This window comes from Brachionichthys hirsutus, chromosome 12 (assembly GCF_040956055.1).
Source record: "Brachionichthys hirsutus isolate HB-005 chromosome 12, CSIRO-AGI_Bhir_v1, whole genome shotgun sequence".
Classification (NCBI taxonomy): Eukaryota; Metazoa; Chordata; class Actinopteri; order Lophiiformes; family Brachionichthyidae; genus Brachionichthys; species Brachionichthys hirsutus.
In genome coordinates this window covers 11,679,588-11,707,530 of record NC_090908.1, presented here as the reverse complement: position 1 = coordinate 11,707,530, position 27,943 = coordinate 11,679,588, and the positions used below count along the sequence as shown (strand labels likewise).

The window sequence follows — 27,943 nt, the reverse complement described above, 5'->3', positions numbered from 1 at the left end:
GATTCGATTCACAAAAACCCTCAAATCTGATTAATGTCATCTTTGTAAGTGGCTCAAAGAGGATTTGGGCCCAATCAAGCTCATATCTGACAAACCGAACAATAAGAGAAGGACAACTAATATTCAGACGTGCCCCCCCCCCCCCCATCGCTGGTGGGAGGGTAATCCCCCACGCTGACCCGCTTTCTGTTCAGGCATTGGCTCAGAGCCCGCCGTCGTCGGGGGCGACGGAGTTCACCAGCTGTCGTTCACCGGGCTGCTGGCTTGAACGCTCCTCGCTGTGATCTTAATATCTGATTTATGAATGAAAACATTCCATCCGTGGATTGTAAAGAAGGAGTTTATAACAGTTTGTAAAGCGTGTAATAAACTCAAACAGGAACTAGAATCAGACTCAACAAATGAAAGCAGTGATGAGTCACGGTTAGTTTAAATTCAAATTCTCATCCGTCAGAAAGTCAGAAATAAATTAGAAATTATAGGAATTTAGCAGAACCGGGGGCTAAAAATAAATATTTAAAATATTATATCATAATGTTATAATTGTGGAAACGTGTAAAAACAAGTCGCTAGGAGGGCGAGATCTGAGAAAAGGGGAAAAGAAGATGGACGGAGCGCCAGAATGAAAGAGCTGTCAAGTTCAAACGACGTCGCTGTCTTTCCAAAAGCAACGTGTCAAGTCGAGGAGGCGGGGGTCAAAGGTCAAATCTTCAGAGCACCGTACAGAGGGAACGGAAAGCTCTGGTTTAGAGTAGAAAAAAAAAAAGCTAAAATAACCCTGCAACGCCTTTTCCCTTTGTCTCCGGCGCTGTAAAGAGTTTTAAGACAGTTTTATAACTAGTGTTATAGTAGCTCCGTGGTATTTCATTGGGGTGGGGGTGCAAACACACACTGTGAACATTGTGAGCTGCACCGTAAAGTGACCCGTGATGAGGTCACCATGGGAACCGAGGGTTGAGCTGATTCTGCCGTCAAACAAGACAAACCTCTGTTTGCTAAAACTTCAGGTAATCGTTAGACAATGGAAGCCGCGAGCAAACACGTTCAACGATTTACCTGTGAAAGTGCTGCTTGCTTAATATTTATAGAGGTCAACAGGTGATCATTTTTCCACACCCGGTGGTGATTTACTGCCCCCGTGTGGTCAAGTTTAAAAACTCTCTGCCCCTCTGAAACGCCTCATTCTGGGATGGACTGACCCTCATAAAACCATCCTGATCAGAATTTTTTAACATTTTAAAATCAATGTCCACAGAGGGATTCTGTTTGAAAGGAGTCTTTATTATAGGATATAAAAACCTGCCGGCTGGCATTATTAATTATCACATGGGAACACTAAGCCTGAAGGTCGATGTGAAGTGACCTTTTCTTTGGACCTCCTAATGAAGACAACAGTTCAAAGATGGTATTTAATAACACACAGCTCGTTAAATGCTAAAAAAAAAAAAAAAAACCCAAAACAACAGAGCGATGGATTTAAAGTGCAAAATGTTTTTACAACTCGTAATTTTTTTTTTATAAATCACATTTTTACTGGTAATATAGTAAACGGAGAAAAAAAATGCTTTTAGAGATTATTTTTGTGTGATGTTAGGATTTTATTGCTATAAAAAAAAAGATGATTGTTTAAATGTATTTAGGTTCTGCAACCTTACTCCGTGTGAGAGTGAGGCATTTACTGCAATTCATTTGTATCTGATGTTGCCTCGGAAACGAACAAACTGCCTGCAAGCCCGCAAATGACCACGGGGTGTCGCTATGCACCGCAAAAATCAGTAAAAAGCTTCATGGAGCTATAACAGCAAAACAAAATAAACAAAAACTTAATTGCAATAAATAAAAAAAAATTAAAAGCAGAAACAGAATAATATTTAGATTAATTGTATTATTCTCAACAATTTAAAGAAAATATTGTGTAAGTATATAAGTAAAAAAAAAAACTTACAGGTATTTGTAAAAAATACTATTGAAATTTATGAGACTATAATGAAAGCCACACAGATGACGTTTAATCTGTGCATTAGCATTAGCCATACTCTCCTCACATTTCTGTCAGTCGTATTAAATGGGTCAGAGACTCAAACTGATGAATCAGCCTCCCGAGAGAGCCGTCACCATAATCTGGCCTCCATTTTCAACTGGCCTCATGATGAAGTGGACGACGCTCAAATGAGCAGCACTGCCCCACACACTGTGTTTGACAGATGGGAAATAGATTAGTATATATAGAATACATGAATTGCACAGTAATATAGCCAAATCTAACTACCTGTAAAGGTGATATTTAGAAAAAGTGGCATTGCATTGTCAGGGATTATTTTATTTTTTTCTGAAGTGACTCAGAGGCTTTACATACAGATTACTGTCTCCAGGTTGAGGGAAGCATGACTCACCTTGACTCAAACATGACTCACCTTCAATGTGGGATCTGTCTCACAATAAAGCCTTTTATTTTTTAAACAGATGTTAAATAGCAAATTATTTTACTTTGCTGAATGAATGTAGAAAGAAGAGCAATGTTGTGTGTGTGTGTGTGGGGGGGGGGGGGGGGGGGCTCAGCAGAGTCATCCGTCACCACCACCACCGCTGTTCAGAAGCTAAACCTGCGGCTCTAAAAGTATTTATTTATTCACTTGTCTCCCTTTATTTTAATTAAAAATGACCACAGTTACACATTTTACTGGAAACACTACATCACAATAAAAATAATTTAGATGAAGAGATGCTTTTAAAACTAGTAAGTGTGTGTGTGTGCGCGTGTGTGTGCGTGTGTGACTTCACATGCACCTTTATGAACAGTTTTTCCTTTATTAGGCCTAAATGCCTCTGACAGCAGAGTGACCCGTCATGCAGCGTGACGTGACCTTTACCAGAAGGACCAGCGCGTTATTACGCGTCTCCTATTAAATTTTGGAACCCCCAGTTTGCGCCTCGCAGCGGGCAGAGTTTCAGTCACGGGGTGAGGAAGAGGAGGGGGGGGGGGGGGGGATCTGCAGGACTCCGTTCACCACGCCTCGGTACGGTAAACCCGTCAGCCATATTTGACTGTCTGTCTGCACCGCTTCTCCGGAGATAACCGCTCACGCTCGGTGCGCACCGGGTCCGGTAAGCAGCGCCGCGGATACATAAAGTCGTGCTCGCCTGCTCGCACGGACGGGTGACAGTCGGACGCGTCTTCCAACGCCGGGCGTTAGGTGAGTTTGATCGGCTTCCTTTAAGCCAAACGAGGAGGGATTTTATTTCTTTTTATATTCCTCCGCCGGGCGCGTAACGGCGCTTATAACGTCCTTTATAACTGATGCTTTATTTGACTTGCTGCCGGTGGAAAGAAGGAGGCGACGCGCGGCGCGTTTTGCGCTTCTAGTCGGATCATCCACGCACATTATTTCGGTACCGGGGGGGGTGACCCTTGCCGCTTTCACGGCGAGGTGTTTGTGTCGGTTCATCCGTTGTGCAACGGAGCAGGGCCGGACATTAGCGGCGACTGTAATTAGATGCTCGTCCTTTCGAGAATGACCTGAATGTGGGTGACGTCACAAATAAATGCGTTTGTTATTATTATTTTTTTTGGTGCTAAAATGTCGGCTTCTGTTTGTGGCTTCCTGGCGGCTGCTCGAAGCGGAAACAATGTGGTTTTTTTTGCGCTTTTTGCAACTTTTGCGGCGGATCAGTGCGCCTGCTGACGATGCGCGTTTCTCTCTACAGTACAGCGAACGGCTAAAGCTGCATTAGCACGCTGCCACAGAGAACCCAGGCCGTAAACGTTCCTATTCGCGGTCCGAAATACTCCAAAAAATACCCGCGGGTCCATTCAAACCCCGTAAATATTTGCGTCTAACTTTTATAGACGCAAATTAGCTTCCATTAGCAGCCGCTTTTGACACTTGTTGCTTTTTGCTAACACTGGCGCGTGAGAGAGATGGATTCTGGGTTACCAAACTCCGCCCCTCCTCATTGAATGCGTTAGCCTGCGCGAGTTCACACCGGGACACGCCGGTGAGGTTTTTACGCGTAAACAGCACGTAAACACACAAAGTTGCTAGCGGCTCCATCTGGCACAAACAGACGCTCGGGAAGCTTTGGAGTCTGATTGGGTGCGACGCGACGAAGGGCGCGATTCTATTGGCTGTCACCCCCCGTCGCTCAGGTCCTCCCACCGCGGCTGGCCACGCCTCCTCCCGGGGACCGAGTTACATCTCATTTGAGAAAGAGGCTTCCTGCGTCCTGACACGGGATAGCAGCGACGGCTGGGTTTAGATTACTGGTTATTTTTGTTACCTGTTGAGTAATCTCACAGCTCGGGGTTATAACTATAGGAATGGCGCCTTATTTTAGTCAAATGCAGGTGAATTGTTGTTGTTATTGTTGCTCTTGTGCAGCCTTAGTTCAGGTTTACATTAATTCTACAGGTACGGCAGTCAGCTACTATAGAACCCCGCAGGATTAATGTTTAAAAAAATATTTGTATTAATTGCGAATAAAAATATGGACTGTTTGGAGTGTTTGTTGTTAAATTTTAAATTTGGGATTTTAAATTAAAGTCAGAAAAGCGATTCTGAAGGCCTGACGTGAGGAATAAAAATGGTTATGGTTTTATTTTATGCAGAAACCAAATTTAGATGACAAAACAACGTCAGCTTTGTGACTGAATCCTAGACACCAGCTTGTTACTGACATCTGAAACTGGCCTGCAGTGATTGTGTTGACTGGAAGTCTGGAAAACTGTCCCTTACTGCAGGCCTTAATGCTCGTTCACGTGCGCACATATCCAAGTGGCCTGGGTCACATAAAAAGTAAAATTATTATCAGGGTCAGCAAAGTTTTCCATCAACTACGAACGCGACCAAATCCGACCGTTTTATGAGGAGGAAAGCAGGAATCAGTAAAATAGATGTTTTTTGTGTGTGTGTGTGTGTGTGCGCGCCATTTGTAGATTTAATCTTTTTCACCTTGACAAAATGAGGAAAAAAGCTGATGTTATCAGTGTAAGTGTAAAAAAAAAAAACACCCAGAGGAAGACTGGATATAAATGATCTAAGAGGCATTTCCAACATTCAACTCATGCAGGATGACTTGCCTTGCCGAGCGGGACGGTTACTTATCAGTATTCAGTGTCCTTTCCTGTCTCCTGCCTGCAGCCTTATGGGTCAAGGGAAGCTTTGAATATGCTGAAAGTCTCCTCCATAATGCATTTTTGCCCCCCCCCCTCCCACACACACACACACACTTTTGCGCCGTTGATAAGGTAGAACACAAAGGCGAGGTGCAAGAGAAGGAGATATGGAGGTTGAGGGGAAACTGCACAGTTATCAAGCCTGCCTGCTTTAGGGTTGAGTCTTTAAACTCACGGACCTCTAGTGAAAGTTCAGGCTCCGCTCTTTGCATTGCGTAACGAAGCTGCGTCTTTGATTTTCTTTGGCTCGGTGGGGGAACAGCCAATAAACCAGCGGCAGATGATGTCAGCGTCGCTGGAGGCGAACGGTGAACAAAGGACGACGTCCACGGAAACACGAGATGCACGGGAACCCGGCGTTAAAACTGTCTTTTAGTTTTCTTAATTAAAGTTTGTTACAATAATCAAACGAACTCCAAAGAAAAGCCTGAAGGTCCGTCCTCTGGTAGGTTTCAAAGGTGGCTCTACCGTAGATCTGAATTCAAGATCGTGTCAGGATGGAAGACCCGACATACCACATGCTAAACTCTTCTTCTGAGAGTTTGGACAGATGTGGAGGGAAATGAAAACTTGGCCACGACCATGAATAAGTTACATAACAGCCAAGTTAGAGTCTACTTTTATTAACGGGATTCAAAGTGAAGTCAGGCGCCTACAAGCGTGCACAATCTTTACGAGTATCTTGCGCGTTTCGTTGACTGAAGTCCCCCCCGGGCAAATCGTATCCACCGACTTCTACGATACAGAGTGAAGGACATTCCAAAGTCAGTCCTGAAAGGGAAGAGGAACATTTTCAGTTTCTTTAAATTCATCGTGAGCTTGCATCCCTGATAACGAAACGAAGTGTCTCCAAAAGCTTGTTTTGGTCCAAACAAATATTATACCTGAATCAGGTCCACTGATGAAGAGGCTTTGATCCACATGGGACAGTTCAAACCTTTCTAGACACTCCCTGGACAGACCTGAATGATGAAGACTCAACGGCCTTCTCAGACCCGTTTTTAATCCTCTTGCGCTGACACTTGAGCTATTTTTGACCCCGTTCATCAAAGGTCTGGTACTTGGTGGACACCTACCAACAGCTCCCTTTCAAATTCGAGTCTTTTGGCTGACTTGCAGTTCTAGGTAATCAAACACCGTCCAGAAAAGTTGCCTCAACAGCTCAACAGTAATCTGAAGACCGTATTTAAGCCACTTCTCTAAAATCTGACAATCTTTTATCTCTCTCCGTTAGACTTCTCGTTTTGTTTACTGAATCTTTGTAGCTCTATCTCTTCCAAACTTCCATTTAGCATGTTGTCGGGTTTCTACTTGATTCAAATAGTATAGCAGTATTTTTCTATCTCTTTATTTCCCTCTATGTCCCCCAAATAACGATTAGATGACGTAGACAAAATTAACAAGTGTGGAAAGGGGCTGCGTGCAAAAAGGCGTCAATCAATGTGGTCGATTAAACGTTTTTTTCTGCTCTGTCCCAGGCTCTGGTGCCCCGAGGACAAGGCAGGAAGACGGAGGACGGCTTCTTTGTGTTTTCTCACCAACAGAGGACGGGCGGAGAGAGGAGAAAGATGCCCAAACCAGTGAGTACCCACCCGGAAGTAATGTCTATTCCAAAGCATCATGCCCCAAGTCCTCCGTCTGTCGGTAACTTTGCTACGCCGCGTTGCGTAAATGAGGAGTAAGAGTTCCGCTCCAGTCAGACGCTGCTCTCTGCTTTGCCCTTTTGGATCAGGAACAGCACTGGGGGGGGGGTTAAGTTTCTGAGGGCAATGGAGGTTGACTGCAAGTGCGGGATTTATTTCAGCTCTTAAAAAAACAGAGTTAAGTCTCTGTATTCTTAAGTGCAGCCGACCATACCTTTTTTTTTTTTAATAAGTGGGCACAAAGTCTGGCCTCAGCGCTCCCATTCTGAAGTAATGTGTAACAGGAGCGCTCGGGTCGGGAGGAGTTTTTTTTTTTGGGAAAACATGCACCCGAGCGCTCACACAGTCGCCCGCTCTGTGGATGTGAACCGTTGAACAGAGCAAACACAAAGAGGGCTTTCTCCGCTCTATTTTCGGACGACAAGGACAGTGGGAGCTTTCATGTTGCTCTGACACAAACACACACACACACACACACACACACACACACACACACAGGTCGAGTTCTCACTGCAGCTTAAAGGACGGGATTACACACCGAGTCCTGCAAAAGACGTTTACCTTTTATTGCATCGGGAGCGGGAACGTTGAATCTGTGACAGAGCCTGAGCGTGGAATCATCGTGTTTTTCATGGAGATCAATAATTCTAATATTATTATAAGCATATATGTTTCGCGCCTGACATTTACGTGACTTACACACATTTTTGCGTATTTAAAATCTGCAGCTTCTAAATGCGTGTCTTGTAGAAAGTGCCTCCCAGCAGAGAGCAAGCTGTTCAAACACCGTAGGAATGGAAACCGGGGCGACAGCCAGTCGCTCCGATACTTTTCCCACACCTTGAATCTCAAATCTTGAATCGTGCATTTCATTCCACGATATAAGGAGCTCTCCTGTACGTGTTCGGTTATATTTATAGCGATATAACCAAGAAATCTGCTTTTGCTTCATCATTTGTCTGTTTCGGGAGATAGAAGCCAAAAAAATAAAAATCTGTTTTAGCGTTTACATCCTTCAAAATCCGAACACCAAGTCGCACCAACTAAAAATAGATGGACGGGGGGGTCAGCGAAAAGCTACAGCAAGGATAGAGGAGGGTTTAAAACCCGGCCGCCTGTTACATGTTCAACGCTCAAACACTTATCTACTGCCAGCCGACTGCCCCCACCCCCCCGTCCCCCATCAATCTCCATAATGGGGTATTAGGCCTGGACCGATTCCTGGACATGCGATGGAAAAAGCAGTGTGAGGATGGGCGCTGAAGAGAGAGACGGGAGGCGTCATAAGAGATGAGAGGAAAGGAGAAATGAAAATGTCGGGGGGGGCTTTTAAAGCGAACTAGGAGTTTAAAACCGTGGACGGACTCGGGAGAAATCAACGAATCGGCTGGAGAAGAAGCCAAGAGAGGGAACCGTGTGGATGCACCAAGTCATTGAAAGCACCGCGGGGGGGGGGGGGGGGATAAGGCACATAAAGGGATTACAGAGGATTTGGGAGAGGACTGAGTGACGGGGCACTTTGTTCATATCTGGGCCAGAAAAATGACACCCAAGCCGCCCTGGAGGGGGGGGGGGGGGGGCTCCTGCTCGGGTTACACTAGGCTTTACTTTGACATCAATACTCGCAGTTGGACAGTAAACACATCGGCCCTTTCACTCCCACGTTGGTTTAAAAGCCCCGACCCCTGCAGGCACGCCGAATGATCACCAGCCCGGCTCCAGCGTCCTCATGTCTGACGCAGGCGAGGGCAGCGAAGCCCCCACCGCCTTGCAGTAACCGTTCACCCTCAGGCTGGCCATTAAAGGGTGAATTCGGTCTCGTCTTCTCTGATGCGTTTTAATAATAAGCATCAGAAGGACGACCGACGAGTCGCGTGGAAACGGACACGGAATCACGCGGTCTCCGTCGAGAGCAAGAGGACAACGAGCGGCGCGATTAAATGAATGTGGACGTGGATCTGGATCACAATGTTTCACTCCAGAAGTTCGGGCAATGGCAGAAACACATTTTTTAAACGCTCCGCATGCTAAAGAAGATCCGGGTCCCCCAGAGGCGACGCTGCGCCGTCTCCGTCCAGAAGCCGGTTGACCCTACTGAGACCTGGAGGGGAAGCAAAGGTGAAACGTGCAGCCGAGAAGACAATAGAAGGGGGGGGGGGTGTATTGATTTTCTATATCTTTTAGTCAGTGTCTGCATTTCTTCGCTGCGCTGTTGGGAGTGTGTGTCCACGGCTGCACCGGGGTGTGAGACGCGCCGGTACGTCCTGCATTATTGATTTATTGCTGCGTTTTGCACATGTTGCCCCTTCCTGGCCGTGGCGTCCCTGGGTGTGTGGGGGGGGGGGTGCAGGACGAGGGGAGGAAGCAAGCCCGCCCCAGAGGCTTTAAATATTTCAGAGGGCCATTTTCATTTATATAATGGGAATTATCCAAGTCACTAAATCTAATTAGAGGGAGGGTGTGATGTTCCCCGCTCCGCCCCCCCCCCCCCCCCCCCCTCCCTCCTCCCTCTGACCTCCACATTCAGTCACTGCTTCATAGGAATGCACGAAAGAAACAAAGAGAATAATTTGATATTGAAGTGATAACAGAGGGCATGCTTTGAATTCCTTAGAACTTCTACGTGTATCCGGCCGGCGCGCTGCGGTAGATGGCGGCACGCCCGCTCCACACAGAGCAGACATGAGACTTGGACTTGGGACAGCCGACTCGTGACTTGGACTTGGAATACATTTGCGAGCTACTGGACTGCCCCGTGCATCTTTTCATATTCCTGGGGCGGTTAAGTAGAAGAGCAAATAAAGCCCGACGTCAAGTCAGGGGCCGTGGCGGCGGCGGCGGCGGCGGCTGATGACTCTGCTGAGGCCGAGGAGCTGCATGAATGAACTCAAAGTACATGTAAAAGACACACGCACACGCACACGCACATCACACGAGGCAAAAGCAGCTCGTTCTCCAGAAGTGTCCCGCACTGTCCTCCTGTTGGACTGAGGTCAAGGGTTAAATCCCTCCCCGGGGTGCCCGGGAGGCTTTGTAGAAAATGACATTGAAATCAGCTGCGTGGGGTGTTGCTATGGAAACCTTATCAGCCGGAACACAGAGACGCACGATGCAGCAGAATCAGCACAAAAGCTGTTTGTACGGGAGACGAATCAACGACACCAGTTCATTTCGGTTCTGTTCGGGTCCATCATGTCGTGATGCAGTAATATTTATATATATATATATATATATAGTATATCAGCACTACTTTTACCTTCCCCTCTCTTTCATTGACACGTTCTCAACATCTTTACATTTAGTTTCAGGACTTTCACCGTTCTCTTTGCTCGAGTTTCACTTCTATATAACACGTCCTTTCTTTTTTTTTTCTTGTGGTGTGACCGCCCTTTTTCGATTCTCTTTCATTTCCCCTTTCATAAGTGACGGTTGAGTCAGAGCGGTTTCGGGATCGAGGTACCGTCTCATCAGCTGCTTGTGCTGTTTTGGGGTCACCGGGCTCCTTTATCAAGGGAAGCGGGCGCCGCGTCCGGCTTTTATGTCGTGTTGAAATGTCAAATATCTGAATAACTGAGGAAGCGGGAGGGATGAAGAACAATGCGTGTTTATTCCATTCACGTTTGTGTGTTTGTGCAGATCAACGTTCGCGTCACCACCATGGACGCCGAGCTCGAGTTTGCCATCCAGCCAAACACGACGGGCAAACAGCTGTTTGATCAGGTAAAGGACACCCCCCCCCCCCCCCCCCCGCTCAAAAACAGAGCAACTAGAGGCGTCCATAAATACACGCGTATGATCTCAAAATGAGATGTGCTTCTGTTCATCACATTGTCGTCCCGGGTTGGTGCTGGTTCTGTGAACGACGGACACACAAAGCGCCCTTTGTCTAAAGTGGGCGTGTTTAAGGGACGGAGGATGGACGCGTGGGTCGGGGACGTGACAGAGCAGCTTTTCAGCGTTGTTTCACGCCGAGGTTTGTCGAGGCTGTTGGAAAAAGGAGGCTGAACCTTCTGACATCATCACTGGGGAGTTTTGCGTTGGACATTTTTAGCACTTTTTATTTGTTTTTGTTTTTTACCAGATGATTGCATTTTGGTGACGATTCAGAAAAGATCCTGGATTCTTGGTCAAACTTGAGACGTCACGTTTCAGGAACGTCTCGTCTGAATCCGGGACAAACTTCCACTCAAGGGTGAAGCGATACCGGATTCGGGAGTCAAACATTAAGGTCACCGTGACAACAGCAAAACACGTTTATGGTCATGACTCCCAAGAACTCATGAAGCGTCACACAAACACCCGAATGCGTCAAACAATTCCTCGTCCAGGAAGTCCAGGAACGTTTTTTTGGACAGGAACTCTTCCTCTGCCCGTTGTTTTCAGCGCCAGTTTGACCAAAGTGGGAAAACAACACACCGGGGGCGTGTGTGCGTGTTTAACGTGTTTACGCGTCACACAGACTGCTTAACGACATCGGACTGAGCGAGCAGCCACTTCCTGCTCTGTGAAACACTTTGTCTTTGGCAGAGGAGTCGTAAAAGGGAGAACCATGATGGATAGGGCTGGCTGAGCGGCGCTCCCTCAAAGGTCATCCCGCCTTCGGGAACGTTTGGAAATAAGCCTCCGTTTTGGCTGTACTGTATGCAAATGAGCCGAAAAGCCTCTCGGAGCGCTTTCCCACGTTGGAAAAATGTCTCGCAAACGGACGACGCCGTTGTTTGGCTGCAGGTGGTGAAGACGGTGGGTCTGAGGGAGATCTGGTTCTTCGGCCTCCAGTACACGGACAGCAAAGGCTACGTCACGTGGCTCAAACTCAACAAGAAGGTGAGGGCTCTCGAATTCATTTGTCGATCGTCGTTTTTACGTTGCGATGCCTTTAATCCTTTTTCCGTTGAAGTCGCAGCCTCAGATTTCCTCGTGGCACCGACATAGCGCCGTAAAGGCGGTCGTGAGTAAACGCGCGTGTGTGTGTGTGTGTGGGGGGGGGGGGCGGGTTCTCTCCAGGTGACCCAGCAGGACGTGAAGAAAGAGAATCCCCTGCAGTTCAAGTTCAGAGCGAAGTTCTTTCCGGAGGACGTGTCTGAGGAGCTGATCCAGGAGATCACGCAGAAACTCTTCTTCCTGCAGGTACCGTAGGACGAGGGTAAAACCCGGCCCGGGTGGTTTCGGCTGCAGTCTTTGTGTGGTAAAACCATCTCTTGTTTGTTTGTTTATTTGTTTGTTTTGCAGGTGAAAGAGGCCATCCTGAATGACGAGAACTACTGTCCCCCGGAGACAGCCGTGCTGGTGGCGTCCTACGCGGTCCAGGCCAAGTATGGAGATTACAGCAAAGACATTCACAAGATGGGCTACTTGGCCTCGGACCGGCTACTGCCACAGAGGTGCAGCAGGGATACTCTGTACTGTACTGCAATACAATATACTGTACAGTACTATACATAGACACATTTTTACATATTCATTGTGTCGAATGTTGTATGTTTTGTGTCCTGCAGAGTCCTCGAGCAGCACAAGCTGACAAAGGAGCAGTGGGAGGACCGGATACAGGCGTGGCACGAGGAACACAGGAGCATGCTCAGGTTAAGCGTGACTCGTGGCGTCCGTCGTCACATTTAGGAGGGAAGTTATTGTGATTTTTCAAAACGAATCGTTTCCCGTGCGTCTCGCAGAGAGGACGCGATGATGGAATACCTGAAGATCGCTCAGGATTTAGAGATGTACGGCGTCAACTACTTTGAAATCAAAAACAAAAAGGGCACGGAACTGTGGCTGGGGGTCGACGCCTTGGGACTCAACATCTACGAGCACGAAGACAAGTAAACACACACAGATGATATATAAATAAGTAGTTATATATGAGATGAGTGTATTTTTTTATTTATATCTTTATATACTTTATTTATATCTCTTGTAAAAAAAAAATCAGTTTTGAATAGAACTGAAGTTTCCCTTCCCTCGGTGACCTCAGACCAAATTGATTTGAGCACAGCGCCCTCTTCTGGTGGTGAAGAGCACTTCTCCCAAATAACCTGAAAACAGGCGACCGAATATTTCAAGTTAATTTTTACCTTTGAAGGAGGAAGTGTTTAAACAAACAAACATCTAAAAATAAATCTTCATTGCCCTTTTGATCATTAACTGAAAACCTCGTCATTGTCATTTAAGGCTGTCGCCAAAGATCGGCTTCCCCTGGAGCGAGATACGAAACATTTCATTCAACGACAAGAAATTTGTCATCAAGCCCATCGACAAGAAAGCGCCGGTAGGTTTTGGGACGATGTCCGTTTGATTTCTAAAAGCATGTTTCGACACCGCTGTGCCACAACCTTCACATCTTCTGCAGGATTTTGTGTTCTACGCTCCACGGTTGCGGATCAACAAACGCATCCTAGCGTTATGCATGGGAAACCATGAGCTGTACATGAGGAGGAGGAAGCCCGACACTATCGAGGTGCAGCAGATGAAGGCTCAGGCCAGGGAAGAGAAGCACCACAAACAGATGGAAAGGTACATCCATCTGTAGCTTCTGAAGTAATCGAAAAATATTCTTTTCATCTGCATTAAATTGCTCTCCTCTCTGAACTGGCATAAAGTTCTAAGATCTAATATTGCTGTGAAAAAATTGAACTATTAGACATTATTAAATGAAACAGATTAATTAGACCACACCAATTTATATTGTGATAAATATTGAAATGAATAAATGACAAAAACCTCTCTTGCAGCATCATGTGGCATGACACTTTGTCAACACTAGAGGGCGGTGCTGCGCAAAACAAGATGCATGTGCTAAAGTAGTTTCCTTTCTCTGGGATACTGTTTTACTCAAATATTGTGTTTGAGTGTTTAAAAAGAAAGACAAGAATTATGGCGATGCTTAAAATCAGACCTTTACGTGAAAACAAGTTTTCATTTTAAAAGATGATAAGATTCGCTCGTTTCCTGTCGTTCTGACAGAGCGCAGCTGGAGAACGAGAAGAAGAAGCGTGAGCATGCGGAGAAAGAGAAGGAGCGGATAGAGCGAGAGAAAGACGAGCTGATCGAGAGGCTGAGGCAGATTGAAGAGCAGACGCAAAGAGCTCAGAAGGGTATGAGAAATAAACATTTTGTTTACCTGTCATCATCTGCTCGTTCTTGATTCGGACAGCTGTTTGGGTTTAGACGACATCGGTGTGTGTGTGTGTGTGTGTGTGCGACTCCTGTTTCCACTCGTGCAGACCTGGAGGCGCAGACTCGCAAGGCACTGGAGTTGGAGCAGGAGAGGAGGAAGGCGAAGGAGGAGGCGGAGCGACTGGAGAAGGAGAAGCAGGTGGCGGAGGAGGCGAAGGCGTCGCTGGCTCAGCAGGCGGCCGACCAGATGAAGAACCAGGAGCAGCTGGTACCAGCACGACCGTTTCACCTGAGCTAGCGTAGCAGTAGCATTTACCTTTTCCCAACATGTTCCACAAATACGTGACGTTTCTAACCCCCCACCTCTTTCATACCGCTGTAAATCTTTGTGTTACCGCCTGAAACCGGTGTTTCTTTTTACCCAACAGGCTGCCGAGTTGGCAGAGTTCACCGCCAAAATCGCTCTGCTCGAAGAGGCCAAGAGGAAAAAAGATGACGAAGCAACGGAATGGCAACACAAAGTAATACCACGAAAAACCAGACGGAACGAAGAATAAAGGCTTTTTATAAAGCTTTAATGCGTTTTACGGTCGACGCCTCTGCTAGCGTTTAGCTTAAATATTAACCTGATAAGCCATTTGCATCCCATTTTAAGTTCAGACCGGGGTGAACCTCACTTATCTCCGTGGTTAGACGCGTGCGTCCGCCTCTTTTCAAGGAGCGACTGTGCGGGTTCCCTCTGTAAGTCTCCACATCGCTCACTTCCAGGCTCTGGCGGCACAAGACGATCTGGAGAAAACCAGGGAGGAGCTGAAGTCGGCCATGACATCCCCTCCGGCGCCGGAACACGACGAGCAGGACGAGACGAACGCCGAGGCGAGCGCCGAGCTGCTCAGCGAGGGCGTCTCCAGCCACCGCAGCGAAGAGGAGCGCATCACCGAGGCGCAGAAGAACGACCGCGTCAAGAAACAGCTACAGGTAAGAGACGCGCCACCGGATAGGAGATCAATTGGTGGGATTTAATTGATTAAATGTGAGCTAAAGCTACACCGGACATATAAAAAGCTTCTTAAACATGCAGAAAAAATACTTTAAAATACTTTATTGTAGTCTTTAAACATGACCTTCAAACTACATCACGAATGAAAGTCGCGAATTCGCGCTGAAGCTGGACGACTTCGCCAAGTTACAGCGTTAGCACCATCGGGCTAACAGCTAATTCATTTAAGGCTGCTAGCATTTGCTAATCTTTTTTTTTCTCCTCTGTTTTTATTCTATGCGCAGGCCCTGAGTTCAGAACTGGCAGAGGCCCGGGACGATACCATGAAGACGCAGAACGACATGCTGCACGCCGAAAACGTCAGGGCGGGAAGAGACAAGTACAAAACCCTGCGCCAGATTCGCCAGGGCAACACCAAGCAGCGCATCGACGAGTTCGAGTCCATGTGAGGCGGGAAGGACAGAGGGGCGGATACAAAATGAGGCGCTTTGTCTCACTTGAACGTCGACGCCTCGCTTTTTTTCTGCTGCCGCCAAGAACTCCTGCCCGTTCGCTACCCTGGAGACAGACCGGCTAACAGGCTTCGTAGCGTTAGCCTCGCCAAAGCCTAGCAGCGTTTGGCCAATCATACTGCTACCTGCTTTTTAGAGCTTCACCCCTCCCTCCCCAATGAAGCACACCTGTCAGAAAAATGGCAAGCACAACAATAATGACCATTTTAAAGCTCGCATGCGTCATAATACGAGACGAGGCGAGAGACTGGGCCTAACTGGTTGCGGTTTTGCTTTTATATAACACAATAAAATGGCCACCTGTAGCTGCGTGTTGCCGGAACGCTCGTCCGTGAAGCTTTAATATCTGTCACTTCTTTTGTCATCCGTTGAACAAGTGAAATAACTTGTTCTTAAAAAAAGCCTTATTTGTCTCTTTTCCTTCCTGCGTAGCGTCAGTTTGTCGATCCGACGTGTTATCGTTCATGTCATGTCAGCTAACTAGAACTCTGACAGCTGTAAGCAACAGATATGCAAACTAAAATTTGCTTATTTGACATTTTTGCTGTGTTGGCATCTCTATCCATTGAGACGTTTGTTCATGAATATTTTGCCCCGCAATAAAGAATGAATTTATATTTGCAACTATGCAGTGGACTTGAGGCTCCTGTCTGAAGCGGGTTCAGCTGGATTTATTGATTTATAATTATGGGATGATCCTTCATGTCTGAATCTTACAGTTTGGAATGAAAGATGTGCGCATTGATCAGACACAGCAGCACAACATAATGAAATGTGTTATCTTTAAGGTGATTGATCACCTTTATGTGCCTAAATCTAATAATATAAATAAATACGGGTAATTTTATAACTTTGGTTGAGGCTTAATTTAAAGTATTGTACAATTTAAACTACTTTTTAATCCGCTAATCCCATCGGAGCCTGTCAGTGTTGTTGTTTTCAACAAAACACGCACAGAACCAGAAAATTTGATCAACTCTTTCTTCGAATAACATTTCTCCACTCCACAGAAACCGGATCTTCTTCCCTTCAGAATTTAACAGACAGTAATGAACAACATATGAAAGCTTCGGTAGGTCTTTTATTCTTCACTTTTACACAACACACAAGAACAGTCAGCATGTCTCATTTGGCCATACATTCCCTGAATTTATAGAAATGACATTTTCTTTTTGTGCTTTTGTTTTGGGTTTTATTGCCTAAAGCTCAGTTGAGTTCCACTCAAAATAAAAAGATATATTTGGTTAAAAATAATATGGATAAAGATGAGTTGAAGTCATGTCACAGAGAAACCGCTGCAATTATATAAGGTTTGGATCCCTTTTATGTGTAAGAATACACCAAAAATCATTTTAATCCCCTGAAAAGGTCACATGTAAATGATCTAGTATAATAAAATATAAGTCACTTTGAGTTTTTCTCAATTATGACCTGTTTTATTTTATCCTCAATTCCTCTGAGAAAACTTTGTAGAACTTAAAACTGATATACATTGTAATGATATAAAATGTCTGGTGACAGAATTATTAGAAGTATTCATTATAGTTTGACCCTGTTTGTGGTGCCTCTCCACTACTAATGTTCACCAGTGAGAGGAGACCCTGTGTCTCATGTGCTACACGATTCTCACACATTTAAAACGTAATAAATTAACACATATTATAAATTAAAATAACAGCTATCCTCATTCCACCAATATATTTGTGGTTATTCTGGCCCAACAGCCACCTTGGTATTAAAAAATGATATAAAAAAGGACAAAAATCATTACTAAGACTTCATGATCTGTAAAACTGACAGAGCTATCCTGATGGAGGACAACAACCTGTAGTTTTCATGTGAATGTTTTTCTATTTTCCTTTTTCTTTCACATCCTTTGGGGAAAATCCACAAAATCTTACATCAGCATAAGCTGTCAGTTCCAAAAGATAACTTAATCATTCAAGGAATCAGGTAGGAATGTAACTTGGGTGACTGGAAACTGGTTTTTACTCATTTTATTGGCGCTATACTCACACCCTGATATGATTGGCGAATAAAAAGCTAAAATAGAAACTCAACAATAAAAAAAAAAAGTGCAGAAACAGAATAAAAAAACATGTAAATAACTTAAAATGTAACAAATAAATAAATTAATTTAAAACAACACTGTCACCCTCGAAACACATCAGTGCGATTCTTAAGCAGTAGGTCAGACTTTTACATTAAACCCCAACCTTTTCTGAAGTGCTGAAAAATATGGTTATTTTAGGTATTTCCCTTTACAAAAATACAATTAAAACACTTAAATTCCCTGCATTTTAAATAAGCAGTTCATTAACAGCTCAAGGAGCTTCATACCTTGTGCCTTTGGTTTATGTATGTCCAACCGCACTTTAAGGTAATTGCAAGGGATAAACCTGCAAAAGTGACACAGACTGAGATGAAGCTGTAACTTCGTCATTCAAGAACTGTGCTGCGATTTCTCCACCAAAATGGCAGCTGCAAGTTCCTGAGCATCAATCAAATAAGGGTTCCTGGTCATCACTATCCTCACCAAATCTGGAGGGAAGATGCGGCACAAGTTAGCAAACACCCTCTCCCTAAAGTCTTGGTATCGACCCAATGCAGAGGGCTGCTGGTGCTGGGTCGTCGAGGGCAGCAGGCTTTTGTGGGTAGTAATGGATGGAAGGGACCGCTTCGGGATTGGTGAAAGGTCTGATGCTGAAAGGCTTGATGCCGAAATCCCTGATGCCGAAAGGCCACAGGGAGACGATTGGAGTTGCCTGTCCCAAGAAGATTGCCAAGACTTCTCGTGGAATTCTGGAAGGCTTGAGTAGGCAAATAGATCAAAGCAAGGATTCGGGGCATGCTGATAATTGTTGTCCCAGTTTGTTTCATGCTGTGGTTGTTGGTTTATCTCAGAGTGGTTTCTTCTGGACTGAAAAGGTGATCTTTTATACGCCTCGGAATCCTGGACACCAGCTTCCTGCCAAAGAGAGCTCGTCACATTGTGGTGAAACGGGGAGCTCTGGCAGCGAGTCGTGGATGTTCGGGGCGGATGTGGTGAGCGAGGTGTGAATTCCCCTGGGAAAATGTTCAGCAAAGAATTCTGACGATGGGGTTGGATGCAGGCTGGAGGGGTCTTGAAGGGACGTGGAGACGCACGAGAGGTAGCAGAATATGCAGGATCGGCCAAGCCGAAACCATTTTTTCCCTGTAGTGTTGGAGTAATGGGACAGACGTGTGGACTATGTTGGCGTAGACCAGGTGGGACACGACTTGGAGCATGACTGCACTGACTAGAGTAATGAAGATGGTGGTGATGGTAGCATTCGGGGACATCATCTAACAAGAGGTCAGGGGGGAAAGAGTCCGAGCTGACGCTGCCTTTACGATTACATTCTGATGGCAGAGTTCCAGCGCGCAGATCGGTTGGGGGGAAGCGTTCAGGACTCCGTGGCACCAGAAGACTGAGGCTTGAGTAGGCCTTTACCATTGAGCTGTAGCCCAGATCTGGAGAGTCACATCTAAGGTAAGTTTCAGACAGGTTTGACCCTGAAGCTCCACCCACCCTGGAGCTGCTTCCCACAGGGAGCTCATTTACGCCCAGGGTTCCTGATGAATGGGGTCCTCCTGGAGCTGAATGTGCAAGAAAACTGCTGTTACTCCCTCCACATCCCTCCAGTTTGGACTGGACCCAAAGCCTATCGTCCAGGAGGTCATTGAAGGCATTCAGAGGGCTCGGGTTTAGCCATTTCTTTGGAGTATCCTGACTTTGTACAGCCTCAGCCGTTCCTTCTTGTTGAGCAGAACTTTGGCACTTTAACGTAAAGGCATCTTCCAGCAAACCTTTGGAAGCTACTGATGACATTTTGGCACTGGCACGGAGCTCATCGGCCACAGAACGCTGGGGGTGGCTTCCCCTTTCCGGGTGGTAAAACTTGCACTTGTGTCCATATGTGCACTTCTTCCCTAAATGAAGAAAGATAAGAATTATTATTTCCAGACATTATATTTTAAAGCATCTAGGTCAGTGGATCACATTTATATCTGTTAATTCCAATTAATTAAATTCATTATAAAAATATCTCAATATTTTGAAGAATATTTAGATATTTTTTCCCAAATATTAAACGCAAAATTAAACTGCAAAATTATGTACAGGATAGTAAATGTATTATTGACATATGTATATATAACAATGTACAACAATTTTAAAACTTTTATACCATAAGGACATGGCTGCTTCCTGTATTCAGGAATAACAGGCCTTTTCCTCAGGAAGTTCTCCAGACTGGGTCCGTGACGTCCCAGTGGGTCATCTGGTGGCATGAACCTAAATAAGCAGTTAACAGGATAACAACCACAAAAAAATTAGACTGGTTTCTTTTTGACATCTTATTAAATCTTTCTCCTTCTTTGCTTTCATATAATCTGTTACTTACTTGTCATTTACAAAGGAGTACATCAGCAGACGCTCGTCGATGAATTTCTTCCACTCTGGCTTCTCGTTGGCTAGGTCACGGTAGTTGTCGTTGGAAACGATAACGCCATCAGACTCGTAGGCCAGCTTGACAATAAAACGGTCATCGTAGCACACCACGCGGCGTCCTTGCACGCGGCGCGATGGAGTGAAGACCAGGATCTTATCTTTCTCTAGGCGACGAAGGATCTCTTGGTCTTAAGAAGAATGCAATTAAAGGACAATGTAAGAGATGCGTTCGATAAACTTTCTTCCTTGTCAAATCCTAATTAACAGGTATCATGGCTGTTACCTGTGATGAGGGCATCAGGTCGTGATTGCTCCTTTCTCCAGGCAGGGACAAAAACAGTGACGTTGCAGTGACCTCGTTCCAAGAACCAATCAACAGCCAGCTGAATGCCTTGACAGGAGAACACTTCCTTATTTCCATGACTGGAAGAATAGAAAAACATTAAAAGCGGAATGGGAGATTTAAGTGCAGATTTTTGACAGCGGAAGTGGGTTGGCATGAAGGAAATAAGGAAGTCAGCGTTCAAAGCGAAGCGATTGGTTTTCAGGGTCTTGACCATATATGGGTTGGTGGCTCGTTGAGGAAACCCTCATCCTTACCTCATGGCAACGTTGCTCCCATCCACCACAACAGGCCGGAGGTTTTCTTTGTCGTCCAGCACCTGTGATGGACATAGTAGCCGAAAAGAGTCCGGTGAGGAGCTGGAGGAGGAGGAGGAGGAGGAGGAGCAGGATGAAGAGGAGGGGGATACGTGGTAGACGGCTGAACCTCCTGGCTGCTCCAGCTCTGTCTTCGTTCCCAGTTTTACAAGCTCACCCAGGATGTCATTGATTAGTGCGTCTGGGCCCAGTTTCCTCAACACCAGCAGCACCAGGCTCTCAGAGTAGCCCAACTTCAAAGCAAAGCCCACCTTACTCCGGTAATCTGTGGTAGGGCCAGTCACACATGATGTTTCCGGCTGAGGTAGGTCTCCTGGGAATGTTTTTGATGCCAGGTCCAGCCTGGCTGTTTGAAAGACAGTCGAGGAATCTCGGTGTTGTTGATAATTTTGCTGACCATCACATGTAGATCCATTATGGATCCGTTCATCGTCGCTGTCAAAGACGGCACTCTCCTCAGAGGAGTTACTGTAACTGCTGCTGCAGCTTGAATCCATGCTAAAGATGGCGGCGCTGTGACCATTGCTCCTACTCTGTGCACCAGCGGCGACCTCTGTATTCCCAGCACCTTGCGTGGCACTCAGGTCGGCCTGTCGCTCAGAACCTTCCACGTGGAGGTAGTCCAAATCCAGCCCCAGGCTGCGGATGTGGCCTGTCCCATCCTCCAGATGGTCCTTCACGCCCATGAAGCCGTCTCATACATCCAGCTCCACGCCCTCGGCGACCTCCTGGGCACCTGACAGACCCCACCGTTACTGGATATCAAATTCCTGAAAATTGCACAAAAGTGGGTCGTATGCATAAAATATACAAAGTTCCAAAAACGGAACTGCTGAAACTTCATTTTTAAGTGACAAGGCAATTCAAAGCTTTAAAAAACTGATTCTAAGACAAAGCACAAAACTATAGAGTGATGAAGCTGCAGGAAATTAAGAGACCTGCAAGCCTGAGTAACTATGGCCACGAGCATCAAAGGAGTATGGAGCAAAGACAGGATACAGCCAACACATCTCTTTGTATATTAAAACACAATCAGTGAAATTCAGTGTCAACCAGTCTCTAAAACAGATTTTTAATTGCGTTTTACTTGCAGATACATGTTACTGATAGCTGTAATAAGTCTCTTGAATCTCAAGCAAAAGCACCGGAAAGCGGGGTCCCCTTTAATGTCCTGACCCCGACGTCGAAGCTGCAGCACTGCTGGTTGTCACCCTGAATGCCCACAAGACAACTGGAATAATTTAGTCCTCCAGCAACAAAGGGGACACAAAGGGAAACAGTGAGAGTGTGTTTGTGTACGTAAGCGTGCGCTTCAAGGGGGCGGGCTAAAGAAGTGTGTCTGGCTCGCCGTCCTTCGACAATGCAGCTGCCGCCCAATCTGTCCTCTTGTGATGGGGGTATTGTTCTCTTAGCCTGAGCGGCAAGCACAGACGGAGGCTGGGGCTCCATAAACCCGTTCACCTCCACACACACACACACACACACACACACTATTGACTGGGACCATGAGTCAGAGAAATGCAAATCATTCCATACAATCAAAGTAAGATCGTATTCGCCAAACAAATTGCAATTATGAAAGAAGCCGTAATAAATTAAGGATGGAGAACGCAGGGATCTTCCCATGTCTAATGCAAGTAAGTCTTTTCTCTTGTCTTCAGACCCCAAAATAATTTATGAACAGACGCTTTAGTGCTCCCATCCATTAAAATGAAATCTGCTGAACATTTCAAATAATTAGATTTCTTTTATGCCTTTCCCCCCCGCCCCATAATCCTTCCACTGGTCTTTGTTTTAAGTTAACATTTCATGATAAAGACAGTATGAGTTGAATCAACTCTTTTGTTTTGTGCACTCGTTAAGTTTTCTATCAAACAAGACATTGAGAATTAAATCACATTAAAAGTTTTCACATCATATATATTTTTTACTTTGTATTTAAAGATAATTTTTCACAATAACATTTCATTTCTTGGAGTCAAAAACCAAGAGAATGAGAAACGCTTCTAGAATTTGAACTTCCATGACGATCATGTTCAGGTTTTTGTATTTTGACTGAAGACATGAACTCATCATCCAGATATTCCCTGCCTGTCGACATGTTCTGAGGGAGATCGGGGGGGGGGGGGGGATCTTCCGCAGCAGGCAGATGCTGCCGTCTCCACCTCAGTGACCCGGCCTGCCTTTACTGCCTGTATCTCAGTAGGTGTCATGATCCGGGCCCTTCGGGGGTACGAAGGGATGGGCTCCCCTGAGGCCAGACCCGGGACCAGCCCCTCAGGGCCGTTGCGTGCCAGCCATTCGCTCACTGAGCGCAGCGGTGAGCCAGTCTGCCACCCCGGTGACCGGCTGGGAGGGGGGACAAAGGGGGCATAGAAGGGGTGGGGTGGGGGGTATATGGACAGCGGGGGCAACAGATGCCTGCTGAAGCCACAGGGGACCTCCCTGAAAGCATCCTCCTCGACCCCCACCCCCTCCCCCCCCCCATCTCTCGCCTGCAACTGGTGGTGTCCAGATTCACCCTCAGTGATACATATCACCACTGTCGGTCATGTGACCTTTGTGGTCGCACTCGCCTTCACCTCTGAAGTCCAGACTCTTATCAGCTACATCGACCACCCGGTAGGTAAGAGAGGCTGCTAAGTCATACGTGGAAATATATCGTAGAACCAATAATAATCACCGGCTCCACTTTCATTAAAACGTACGGAACGCTCTAATTTAAAGTGGTATAATTAAATGGAGAACAATGCATGAATAAATTAAGATGAAAAATGCACATAGCCCATCTATTTGTTTCTATTCTGCCTCTGAAAGTGGCAAATATATTCTCGAAAATCGCACATTCATATGTCGCAGCAATCCATCCAGTCGACGACGGGGTTTTCCATTCTCGGTGGAATTGATGGGTTCAAGTGGGAGCACAATTTCTGTCAGCATTTTAGACGTTTGCAATTTTCAACAACCAATCATGAAGCAAATGAAGGATCACTGTGAGCTGAGTCGCCACACACTTTGGGAGAATGGTTACCGTGCGCGTGCGACAAACGAACAATAAACAAAGCTAAGATGAAACCACACAGAAACAAAAAGGCAGTAACACTTACCACACAGCCCCAATGGAAAACGGCAAGAAAGCAAAACAAGAAAGGCAACACGTCCTACAGTTTTTCGACTGAAACAAACACAGTCACGATAACTTCACAGGAAACTTCCCCCAGAAGGCTGCCAGTAAAGAGAGCCTGGATTTGTGATACAGCAACAATTAAGGAAGTCAAATCTCAGTATCCAGTAGAAAGATGGCGAGCCTTGTCAATCCAAAGTGAAATTGTCTTCCCGGTTGACAGTCCTTAAGCGATAAGCCTGCCTCTGGGCTTAGAGAGTGGCGTGTCCTGTTGCTGCTGGTTCAGCGATGTGACTGGGAACAGATGGAGCGTAAGCCCATCTACCATCCTTCCCTCACGCCGGAGTCTGCCTGCCGACCAATACGAATACAGGAATCACAAAACCAACGCATGCCTCATGCTTTCCTGTCCTCGCCACAGCTTGTGCAACAATCGTCCTCCTCGCTACCAATAACAACACTGAGATAATCTAGGGTATCTCCGCCCATCTCCCCCCCCCACCCCCCCAAAAAAACCTTGTACACACAACCAGCCCATCCGCTGGCTTGAGTCGTGAATGGACAAGAAAGTATGAGTTAATTGTGTGTGTGTGTGGGGGGGGGGGGGGGGGGGGGCACAAAGAAAGGCCTATGGCGGCAGCTGCACGTGCACACACACATGCCACATGCATGCACGCACACACAGATACATGAGGAGAAAGAGGGAGAGAGAAAAAAAAAACAGGACCCAAAATTGCGCCTTGCGGAACACCTGGCCAACTGGGGGGGACGGCTGCCGCCTGCAACCTCTTTGTTTCACGGGTGGGGGGATCGGCTTGACTCAGACAATGAGACGAATTATGTTAAAAGTAGTGTGTGCTCTTAAAATCGGTGCTAGGGGTGTGTGTGTGTGTGTGCGTGCGTATGCGTGTGTGTCCGATGGAAAGCTAGCAGGTGGGGAAGGAAGCTGTGGAGGATAAAAGGCTTCAAAATAACGACAAACAGAAAAGGCAAAGAGTTAGAAAAGACCAAAAAGAGGGGAGGAAAGGAGCGAGAGCAAGGCTTTGCTGTGGCAACATGGCGACATCTTTTCAAAGGCCCCAGGTTATGAGGGGGGGGGGGCTTTACTTTTAGGATCAGTGGAGGTCAGAAACAAAGACTGTCTGCCTGTCGGGATGGACTTAAACAGTCCTGCTTACCGTCCCGCTTTACCTTCAGAAAGGAGGAGAGGCTTCTTTCACTTCCCAAACAGTGACGGGAACTAAAAGGAGTACAGAACAGATCTGAATACGCGATAAAAAGTAGATCTTAAATCATAACATAACAGTCAAATATATGTGAATAAAAAATCTGTCTGCCTGAAACAATATAATTTAAATTACTCCAGTGAATGGAAAACTTAAATGGGGGAAAAAAGGAAGGAATGGTGGAATTCCAAAATCCAATTGACTCACATTAAACTTACTTTATTATCAGGCTCTTTTTTAATTTTTAACTCTCCATCCTCCACCCTGCTCCTCTCTGACTCCTTAATTGGGGCTCAGCTGACAGGTTCTCCCCCTCGGGGAGTGGGAGTCATGTGGGCCATCTGCTCCTAGTCGCAGGCTGAACAGGTGTCCTGCTCCCCGCCGCCTGTCTGAACCGTAGCAACCATCTTGAGCGCGGTGCAGCCAGGCGCCGAGCGTGCTGTTTAGCACAAACTAAATCTGAGTGGTTGCGTTTGACCTGTTTGGCTTTTCTACCTCCAACAAAGCAGAAATCATACGGATGTTCCACCAAACACGACAAACCGCCACAAACATAAAGCCTCTCTTTACAGTTCTGAGTCAATCAGTCGTTGTTTGACTGTTGCGTCTATGCATGTTAAATATTTTCTAAAATGGATCTGTGTATTTTTTTTATAAACTTCTCTGTAATCTGTAACTTATTAAATCCACAGTTGTCTCTGCTTGGTTTGTGTCTTTTTAAATTAAGGGCGGTAGGGACATGATCCCTTCTGTTGTGGCATCACCCCATTTTTGACTTAAATGTTATTTATTTTAAATTAAAATTTGATTATTTTGTTGTTTCATAGATTCTGAAAAACATCCAAATGAATGGGGAAATTCAAAATATTTCTTTTGTGAAACCAGTGCAGGCATGGAGGGGATCGTGTGACGTTAAGGATACGTCTGTACCTGCACTCATAAAGCACTTATTGATATGAAATATATAAAAAAAAATAACTCAAAAAAAAAGTTGTTAGAATAGAATAGAAAGCCTTTATTGTCATGGCATAGTAGCTACACAATGAGATTGTTCCAATTATCTTGGTATAAAGCTCCACTTGGGATCCACATTATAACTCATCCAAAAGGAATTCTATAGTAGAGTAGTCCGGCCTCATTGATAAAGTAATTTTTTCTAGAACAAATAATGAAAATTCATTCATAATTTTATGAGAAAATGAGCCAGCGACAATATTACAAGAATAAACTTATATTCGAGACAAACTTTGAGAATGTTTTTAATTTTTCAACAAAGATATTAAAAAGTCAATATGAGAATTCAACCCCATAACATTGAAAATAAACAAAAAAGTTGCAAAAAAATGTTTTATGTAAAATTTAGATTTTCGTGCATATTATTTCACCTGATCGGAAATGGGCCCGAACGAGCCCGCAATCAAATGACTCTGACTCAGAGGCAAAAAAAAAAACAGATAGGAACATCCCTACATTTGGAGAGGGATGCCAAACACCCCAGAGTAGACCACATGGTCTGTGTGTGTGTGTAGGGGGGTTAAGACGGGGTCACAGAAGGGACTGAAGGGACAAAGGGTTGGCCTTAGGCCCAGTGCCCTCTGGGTCATTTAAGGAGGCAGTAAGAAAACACGAGCACGCACACACACACACGCACACACACCACCTGCTGTTTGCACAGCCTCAATCTCAGTGTAGTGGAGATGGAGCGATTCAGCAGCAAAACAAAGCAGAGGTTTAACACGTAACTCCGGCGAATAAAATATCCACGTCCACCTGGTCTGCATCTTCAGACTTGTAGTTTTTGAAGGGTAAAGTAGGACTACAAATGCGGATTTATTTTCAAACTGCATCAGAGATTCTAGTCATTGCATTGAAATCACTTGTGTGCACAACGTGTTATTACTAGACAACGTGTTATGACTACACGAGACACAGGTTGTAATCAAAGATCCAACAAACAAACAAAACATTTTATTAATTAAGAAAAATAAAAATGTGACATGCATTCTGAAGAAAGTTTCAGGCCTGATTGAGAGAGACTCACAAGATTGATTCTAGATATGGCTTCAAAAAACTTCTTCTTTACTTAGAAACTATTTTGAGATTTCAAGAGACGTCAGGAAGAGTAAACACATGCGCATACACACACACACACACACACACACACACACACACGCTCACACATATACACACAGAGCTCCCTGATTAAGTCATGATAGATCACCTACGCAGGGACAGGTCTATGGTTTCTAAATGTGTGTCTGCATTGTATTTTAGCAATTTCACATCTACATACGTGCGTGCGCGTGTGTGTGTGTGTGTGTGTGTGACATCAGGGCGAGTGCCATGTCAGTGGGGTCAGAGGGGAACAAAAGAAGGGAGCAGCTCCCAGATGCCGGGCCAAACGTCACGCCTTCCTTGCTTTTCTGCAGGAGCGTGCCGCCGTTCTGCTTTTGCTGACACATGCACATTTACGCACACGCGTACCATCCGGCTTTCCATTGCCGGGTCTACGTCTCCCTGCGGCGGACAAAGGGGGGGGGGGACATATGGGGGGGGGACACATGCAGAACACACGGGACGCACACACATCAGATTCTCACAGCATGTCGTCTGTTTCTGAACATTTTCCCAAAATAACACGTCAACAGCGCATCTATCAAGAACAAAATGTTTGAATTTACATTTTAATTACATTAAATTCAAAATTCGAATGAGTCATTTGTGGATTTTGAGTTTAAACTGCTTTATAGGTCGCTTATGAAGGTCGCTGTGTGGGATTTGCTGCCATCTAGCGGTCTGGTAGAAGATGGCAGGGAGCCGAACGAGAAGCTGAGAAAGGCAGATCATTCATTCATAATAGACTAAATTAATCACATTAATTACAAGGCAATTAAGAGATCTGCTGTTCTTTATTAAGCGTAAAAAAAAAAAAAAAGCAATCCCACAGTAGGTTACAATCGGAGAAAGGAAATAAGTTGCAAGAATATCCGTAGATCTATAAATCCTACATGCGATGAGAGT

General features: G+C 45.6%; 2 protein-coding genes across 2 annotated transcripts; one reads left to right on the top strand and one right to left on the bottom strand.

Annotated features, from left to right (window-relative positions):
- Positions 1-2,993: 2,993 nt before the first annotated feature.
- LOC137902563 (radixin) lies at positions 2,994-16,067 on the top strand. The gene is made up of 15 exons (XM_068746651.1): positions 2,994-3,194; positions 6,652-6,753; positions 10,453-10,536; positions 11,545-11,640; positions 11,821-11,943; positions 12,046-12,197; positions 12,312-12,395; positions 12,486-12,632; positions 12,982-13,078; positions 13,160-13,323; positions 13,774-13,904; positions 14,034-14,194; positions 14,355-14,447; positions 14,695-14,904; positions 15,211-16,067. The coding sequence occupies exons 2-15, from the start codon at positions 6,742-6,744 to the stop codon at positions 15,373-15,375; spliced, it is 1,719 nt and encodes a 572-aa protein (XP_068602752.1). The 5' UTR covers positions 2,994-3,194; positions 6,652-6,741; the 3' UTR covers positions 15,376-16,067.
- A 1,814-nt stretch (positions 16,068-17,881) lies between these two features.
- LOC137902525 (probable ribonuclease ZC3H12C) lies at positions 17,882-21,258 on the bottom strand. The gene is made up of 6 exons (XM_068746612.1): positions 20,513-21,258; positions 20,196-20,335; positions 19,866-20,100; positions 19,650-19,756; positions 18,721-19,392; positions 17,882-18,165 (listed from the first exon to the last, which is right to left on the bottom strand). Exons 1-6 carry the CDS (start codon positions 21,256-21,258, stop codon positions 17,882-17,884), a joined length of 2,184 nt encoding a protein of 727 aa, XP_068602713.1.
- Between the last annotated feature and the right edge of the window lie 6,685 nt (positions 21,259-27,943).